Source organism: Pectinophora gossypiella, chromosome 12 (assembly GCF_024362695.1).
Source record: "Pectinophora gossypiella chromosome 12, ilPecGoss1.1, whole genome shotgun sequence".
In the NCBI taxonomy this organism is placed as follows: Eukaryota; Metazoa; Arthropoda; class Insecta; order Lepidoptera; family Gelechiidae; genus Pectinophora; species Pectinophora gossypiella.
In genome coordinates, this window is record NC_065415.1 from 12,712,702 (window position 1) to 12,720,248 (window position 7,547).

At 35.9% G+C, this 7,547-nt stretch overlaps 2 protein-coding genes across 2 annotated transcripts; one reads left to right on the forward strand and one right to left on the reverse strand.

Annotated features, from left to right (window-relative positions):
- Positions 1-1,522: 1,522 nt before the first annotated feature.
- LOC126371345 (THO complex subunit 7 homolog) lies at positions 1,523-3,002 on the reverse strand. The gene is made up of 3 exons (XM_050016652.1): positions 2,846-3,002; positions 2,629-2,752; positions 1,523-2,497 (listed from the first exon to the last, which is right to left on the reverse strand). The coding sequence occupies exons 1-3, from the start codon at positions 2,853-2,855 to the stop codon at positions 2,023-2,025; spliced, it is 609 nt and encodes a 202-aa protein (XP_049872609.1). The 5' UTR covers positions 2,856-3,002; the 3' UTR covers positions 1,523-2,022.
- Positions 3,003-3,470: 468 nt separating this feature from the next.
- On the forward strand, positions 3,471-6,736 carry LOC126371324 (solute carrier family 35 member F1-like). Its single transcript, XM_050016630.1, has 5 exons — positions 3,471-3,659; positions 3,765-4,012; positions 4,489-4,856; positions 5,951-6,096; positions 6,502-6,736. Exons 2-5 carry the CDS (start codon positions 3,961-3,963, stop codon positions 6,665-6,667), a joined length of 732 nt encoding a protein of 243 aa, XP_049872587.1. The 5' UTR covers positions 3,471-3,659; positions 3,765-3,960; the 3' UTR covers positions 6,668-6,736.
- The last annotated feature ends 811 nt before the right edge of the window (positions 6,737-7,547 follow it).

Below are 7,547 nucleotides of genomic sequence, written 5' to 3' on the forward strand. Positions count from 1 at the left end.
TCTATTAATAAAACTCGCCTGAAATAAAGAACAAAGTGGATGAAAATTTGCACCTACCAGAACCTTAAGAACCACGAATTATTAGTTCTCTAAAGAAACATGAATAATCTTTAAGTACACAATTGGAGTCTTTGTTGTTGTCTAAAATATGATGGATGGTAACAGCTTGTTCAGAAATCCAAGGTTCGGTTACGTAACTACCTATCTACCTAATTTATATTACTTGTAGCTGCTGAGCCTTATCTATATAGGTAATTAAATATACGATTCAAACTCATAAAGTCGAACAGTGGTTTAAAGCCCGACTGATCCGAAGAACTATCGCGAATTTAAACATGGAGTCAAAGATAAATTATAAAACGATACTCTAGAAACACCTCCTAAGATATCACAGGCGTAAGTTTATGCGCGTTTTTAATAGATATTCTTAACGAGCTAATTCAATGAAATTAGGTATATCTTCTTATCTACATTTTTCAAGGAAAGAGAAGAAGGGGAAGACAAACAAGGAGTTACATGGAACAGATTAAAGGAAGGCGAACGTCGTGTCTTATAAGGATGTGAAAGAACTGGCCTTTGATAGACAAAAATGGAGAATGCTACACCGACAAGAGCGTTTTTACTCACCATTGGTTTTACCTATTAGGCCGTCTTCCACCCTTGATTAAAACATCGATAAGTAAACATGTAATTAACCCTAACATCGAAACTTTCCGACGGCACGTTCAGCAGGTGGACTCATAAATCATTCATGATGTTCTATTGACTTTTCAACCATTACAGAGTTAGGCAACACTAGAATGTTCCCTGCGTGACTCCTTGTTGGCGATGTGAATTGTTTAACAAGTCGTTTGAAGTCAGCAGCTGTGTACTGACTGGACTTTTGTACGTTCAGCACATAATACTTTTTGTGAAGGACAACTGGGTTTAATTCAGTTTCTTATTCAAATGTAATAAAGAACGTAACATAACATGGCTCTCGGCTTACTATATTAGTAGTACTAAGTAATATATTCATATTGAAGAACCACATCTAATAAAAAAAGTCCTATGAGATTAAGAAAGTATAGTGTGTATTAAGTGTGTACATAAATAACTATTATTACAATTGGGATAGTCAGAGGCACATCCATCGCAAAATGAACTAACTACTCACACCTCACTTCGGCACTACTTTGTCGTGTATAAAACTTACCCCAGTTGTCGACTGTGGCAAAGGACCTACCTACTATTCAACCTTCATGAAACAGTAAATAAGTGTACTAACTTTTGCAAATTGCCAGTTCTTGGAAAAAGCTTGTCTGTTTTATGTAAGTACACATAAATTCTTGTTTTCTGTGGAAAATGATAAAGTAAATTATTTAAATTGTTTATCCTTCAGGACAATATGAAAATTGTAGTAAATTGCAATTTAATAGGTCTCTGTTGTATAATACACCAAAGTTCTAAAGCCATTCTGCTCAATGCTAGACCATATTTAAATTGCTAGAAATCCATATAGTAAAATGAGTAAAAAACAGTATTTTGGTAATCATATTGGAATGGGATTTATTTTAGTTTTTAACAAGTTTCATGCTTAAAAATTTTCATTACAAATAGAGGTGCTGTTTAATATTAATTATATTGATATACTTCTTTTCACTAAGCCAATACATTGTCAGACATTTGAGAAGTTTACATGCAGTTATGTGTAAAATAGAAATTAGTCCAAAAAAGTATGTAAAAGATTTCATAATTTGTTGCAGCCTGTTTATAATAAATAAATGTATTCTTTATACCAAAAGAAGTTGCATATCATATCTTTTTTATTTCTTAAGATACCATTATGTTTTAGTAGGCTTGTCCCGTTCAGTTAGCTTACAATAATATCAAGAAATCATGATTATTTATTTGTAATCAATTGCCTATGTCCTTTCTGTTTGGTTTGCAGATGTTTTTCATTTTATTTATTCTAATTTTGTCATATTTTCTCTTATTTTTCATGAGGTTACCATGTTTCACTTTATATGGGTTAAACTTGTGCTATATTTCAGGAGTGGCTTCCTTCATATCAATGTCATCAGAAAGTGACTCCGTATCATCAGGCTCATCTAACAGCGCTTGTAACTGATGTATAGAGGTCACTAAAACATGGAACTGTTTCTTCCTTAATCCTAAACGACTTTCTAGTTGTTGTTTAGTCGCTTCTAGATTAGCGAGTTCTGTTTTTAAAGTGCTAAGTCGCTCTAAAGTCTCTTTCCTATCTGGTTGCTCACTTATTACTTTAGCTAATACATCATATTCAATGCGGTTTTTACGCACAGTCTTGGCTTGAGTTAAATCAGCTTTGCTTTTCTCAATGTTGCCTTTAGCCACCTCTATGCCATTCTCGAGTATCTGTGAGAGTGCTTCATAGCTTTTCAACTCAGCAGCCATCATTTCTGAAGCTAATTGAGATTTGGTTACAGCAAATTCGCATTGCGCCAGTTGAGCCAGCATTCTGTCATGAGTCGACTTGCTGTAAAAAAGCAGAATATTGAATTTTATTGTATGTTCAATCTAAAACAACAAGTTATAAAGAAAGAAGAAGTTAATTTAGAAGAAAAAATAAAGTAAATTTATCAAATCAAGCAATTTCAAAATCCTAACCTCTCTTCAGGTTTTTCGTCGGAACTGTTACACCATTTTATCAAAGTTTTCAGCAAAACGTTCAGTCTTCTGTCGTCTCCGGTTCCATCTCCATCTATAAGTAACCTTCTACGTATCACATCCTCTGCAAATAATAATAAATGAGCTGTTAGTTTTTGGCGTCAAAACAATAATAAAATTAACTAGATTACGATTTTATTTTGTAAATAACACTCACCGTCACCCATTTTGCAATATGCTTTTCTTGGTGAGAAATGAATACTATAATTATTGCTTTTTCTATTATAACACTAAAATAATAATTGTCTTCAATTCAGGAGCACAGGAGTCTTTGAGGTTATATTGGTGTCAAAACAATTTATTAATTGTCAACAATAAAAAAGTAAATGCAAAAATGGCGTTAATTATGCTATCCTTGTCTAGCATTACCTGATTGTTATAATCTATCCTGTTTTGTCCGATCAGGAAAATAAAATTATAATCGATCGATTCAATTAAAGCAAAACAGCAACACTATTGACCCAAATTATCGTTTAGAAATAATCCTAAATTTTAGAACGAAATCTCAATTGTCAATTTTTGTTTTGCCTCCCAGCCCTTCGCACGGGGAATAATGGAAGATTTTTCGAAATACTTGCTATCCCTTACGGGTTTTACCCTTTCTACTAGTTTTTCTACTTAAACATCAAAAGCGTGCTATCTAGAACTATGGAAAACGAAAGTTTCAGTGATAAAGTTGAATCTTATTTTTCGGAGCTTGGGCGATGGCTAGTATCATGTTTTATACAATTTCGAGAGCTGCATTACAATTTTACTCATAATTCTAATTTGATTTTTAGGAAAGTGTGGAGAAGCATATTTTTGGGCCAAGTTTTGTCCCTATTGCTCAGTGGAAAGTGCATACTGACGACGTTACTTCAGAGTGCTACATGGCAGTTCCCAACCACAGGACAGCTTATAATTCCGTATTTAGCTTTATTTGCACTATTTACACCTACGCTCCTTTGTAACGGTGTGAGAAAATTGTCCAAGTAAGATTACCATTTTTTCTTTTTATTTTTTTAATTACTTCAATATATGTAAGTAAGAATTAATACTTTCAATGAATGTTATTCCAAAAATATTGCTACTTCCAGGCGATGGTACGTGCTAGTCCTCGCATGTGTCATGGACGTGGAAGCGGGTTGGTTGCTGGTGATGTCACAGCGGTTCACCTCGGTGCTGAGCTGACAGCTGCTGGCATGCAGCGGCGTGGGTGCCGCGCTGGTGGGAGGAGCGTGGCGCGGGCAGAGACTTGGCGTCGCGCACGTGGCCGGAGCCACACTTGGGCTTATGGCCGTTGTGTGTGTCGTCTGGGCTGATGTGGAAGGAGCTCCTACTGATGGTGAGTTTTATAAGTCCTGTCGTATGATTCTTTTTATATCATGGTGGTGTGTAAAATCAAGACTAGTCCACTAAATGTAAAGAAGAAATAAAATATATATTAGGAAGAAATTTCCGTTTGCATTCTAATCTCCCATATACAAACATTACTAGCTCAAAACATGTTCTTCATTATTTATTATTAAATATAAAATTTTCCATAGCAAAGTAATGTACCCAATACATATCATATCAACAAACTAAATACCAACAACAAAATAATTTATTAATATTATTTATATTTATTAATTAATAATATACATAAACATAAATTGCCTATATACGTCCCACTGCTGGGCACAGGCCTCCTCTCAATCAACCGGAGAGGGAGCAGCGTGGAGCCCGCCAACCCGCAGTGGAGCAGCGTGGTGGAGTATGCTCCATACTCTCTCCGGTTGAATTAATAATATATTTATTATAAAATATTATTAATTTCAGGCAAAAACCAGCTTGTCGGAGACATGTTATGCCTCGGGGGGTCCCTGCTGTTTGCTGTGGTGACGGTCCTAGAAGAGATGATGCTGAAGACCATATCCTGCTCACAATACTTAGCTGTCCTGGGCTTCATAGGCAGTGTTGTAGCATGCACTCAGACGTTCTTCTTAGAATTCAGTGAATTGATTACCTTCAACTGGTATGAATTAGAGACGATTGTCCAACTTGGAAGTTACTGTTCAGTACAGACAATATTCCACATTCTACAGAGCTTTATGTTGAGAGATGCAGGTTCCATAATACTACATCTGTCGTTCCTGTCAGCGGATTATTATACAGTCATTGCTGGAATGTTCATCTTTCAGTTTAAGGTATGTACCATAGTAAAATTTGGACTCACAGCCTCACAAATTTGCATGACAAAGAGTGCAACCACACTTGATTTTATAGGTTATATTATTATATTAATATAGGTTATATTATTAGACTCTTACCTGTAATATTTGTTTGAAATATATATTTTGTCATATTTCAAACAAATATTAAGCTCAAGCGAATATGATAAACAGCCTAAATGCCTTCTATGGTTTTTAACTCCCATTCCAGAGAGAATACAAACTAATTACCTACATATTTCTTTTTTGTCTAGTCCTTTCATCTGCTTTCATTGGCCAATGTATTAGTATTTTTGACTACTTTTCAACTCTACCAATAGACTAAACCATTTTCCTATAATGTGGAAATTCACATAAGTATTTGATGATCCATAAAATCTGAATTTCCAACATATTCTTTTTCATTTATTTGTGGTAGCTTGTAATTGGCCTTTACTTAGTATTACTAAGTGTAACATTGTGTGAATTAAGCTGTAAGCTCCCCAAACAAAATGAAATAAATAAATATTGACACCATTTATGTACATACATTCATAGATAGCAGGACTATGGAACAGGCTAGTTTCCAACTAGTCAAATCAGTTACTTTTCAATTTCAATTTCAAAGCCTTTATTTAACTAAACACAAGACAGGTTTACAATGATAAAATAACTGAATATAACTTAAGTACTAACAGTCCCCTGTGTAGTGCGTCCTTTCGACACAAAGGCCTCCTCTAGTCAGTTAAATCAGTTACTTTTACTAAACGCCAAAACACGAAATTATGTACTATGGAATTTGTATGCAAAAAGCACACTGACGTCATAGAAAAACGTGATAAAATGTCGCACTTATTTTTGCATTTTTCATGATTAAACTTCAAGAATAAGTTAAATAGAAAACGGAAAATGTTTGTCGTTAGTTTTAGATCTGTATTTATTTAGTAATCAGAATTTCATAATTTATCTTGAAGCTAGTACACAACCCAATTCCATTTGCTTCGATCCTGACATACTTCTCTTGCTTCCTCCACATTCATCAACATACAACAAATACATAATTTATGTAACAATAACAATCCTTCACGCAGTTCCACGCTCTCTACTTCCTGTCGTACCTACTGGCGCTAGTGGGCGTGTTCCTGTTCAGCGCCCGCGTGACGTCAGCACCGGCGCCGCCGCCGCGCCTCCCGCAGCTCGTCAACGACTCCGTACAGAGCCAGGATAATGTCTCCATGTAAGTGCATATTCCTTGTTCTTCTCCGTCAACGTCTCAATATCATACGTGGCACAACGGCGTGCTTCTCGAAACGGGTGCGCCAGTTCGAACCCCAATACCGGACTTGCACCAATGAGTTATAAATTTAGCGTAAGTGCAGTTTTCAGTAACACATTTGGGTCGACCATTATAGACCGATATGGCTCACCACCTATCACGGTGGTCTAACAGACAACTCAGTGAAGTGTGGGTACTTAGTTCATCTTGCGATGGATGTATCTTCTGACTAGTCTAAATTCCGTAGAGAATTAGATAAAATTGCAGTGGCCATGGCCCAAAGTGTCGTCTAGGGTGGGTCATGACCCCCATAACCTTCCCCCCCCCCCTCGGGATCCGCCCATGACTCATGGTATTATTTCACAGGGAGTACACAGTGCCGACGTTAGACTGCATCCCAATAGAAGGGCTGGAGCCTCCGATGAGTCGCGACACCACCTTCACATCGTTCCTCGGCGGACCACAGAACAACGTACCCAATGGATCCATTATCACATTCCAAACTAACGGTATGCAGAAGGAAATGTGTTAAAATGACACATTGGTGCTAATTCCTGCAGACGCCATCTAATTTTATTTCAAGTTATATCCGTCATTTTCTTATCCGCACGAAAAGGAAAGGGACGGGTAATCGACAGGCATAAAATTTATGGAACACACGTCAATTTTAAGCAGAAATCTAAAACAACCGTCTAAAAATTTTACATCGGACAATAACCCGACTAAGTAGACAGCACGTCAAACGGATTACATACCAGCGAGATGCCTATTTTATTCGCCCGGGTTCGGGATTCGTTTTAAAATTAACTTGTTGACGATCATCCGTCCCTTTCCTTTTCTACGGATAAGAAAATGACGGATATAACTTAAAATAAAATTAGACGGTGTCTGCAGGAATCGGGGCCATTAGGTACTTATTACTTAAAACTATAGAAAAAACGTCAAAGAAACTATTTAACAGTATCTACGAAATGATTTTATTTGACGTGACTCAGATGGCATTAGCTACTTCACCGACAAATGGGGAGAGCTTAGAGCTCTCGCCCGGTACAAAAGTATAAGTACTTACCTAAACATTATCTCACTGCCTGTGATCTTCGAGGGGTTAAAACTTAATACTTTATTAAGAAAGGCGTAATACAGTTTAAAATTTCACATTTTGAACAATATTTTTACGTTAACATTTAATTCCATACAATAAAATAATACAAATTGCACAAGATATTTTCTTTAAGTCTGTCTGATAAATCGATAGACTATTACGAAGTTAATCAATTAACTCTTATACCTAATATTAAATTGACAACTTAAAAAAATATTTAACATAATGACAAGTCTGGTTTAAGCATTTTCTGAAGTGATTTTTAGAATTAGATTTAGATGAATAAGAAATACCGCCTTTAGTCATTTAA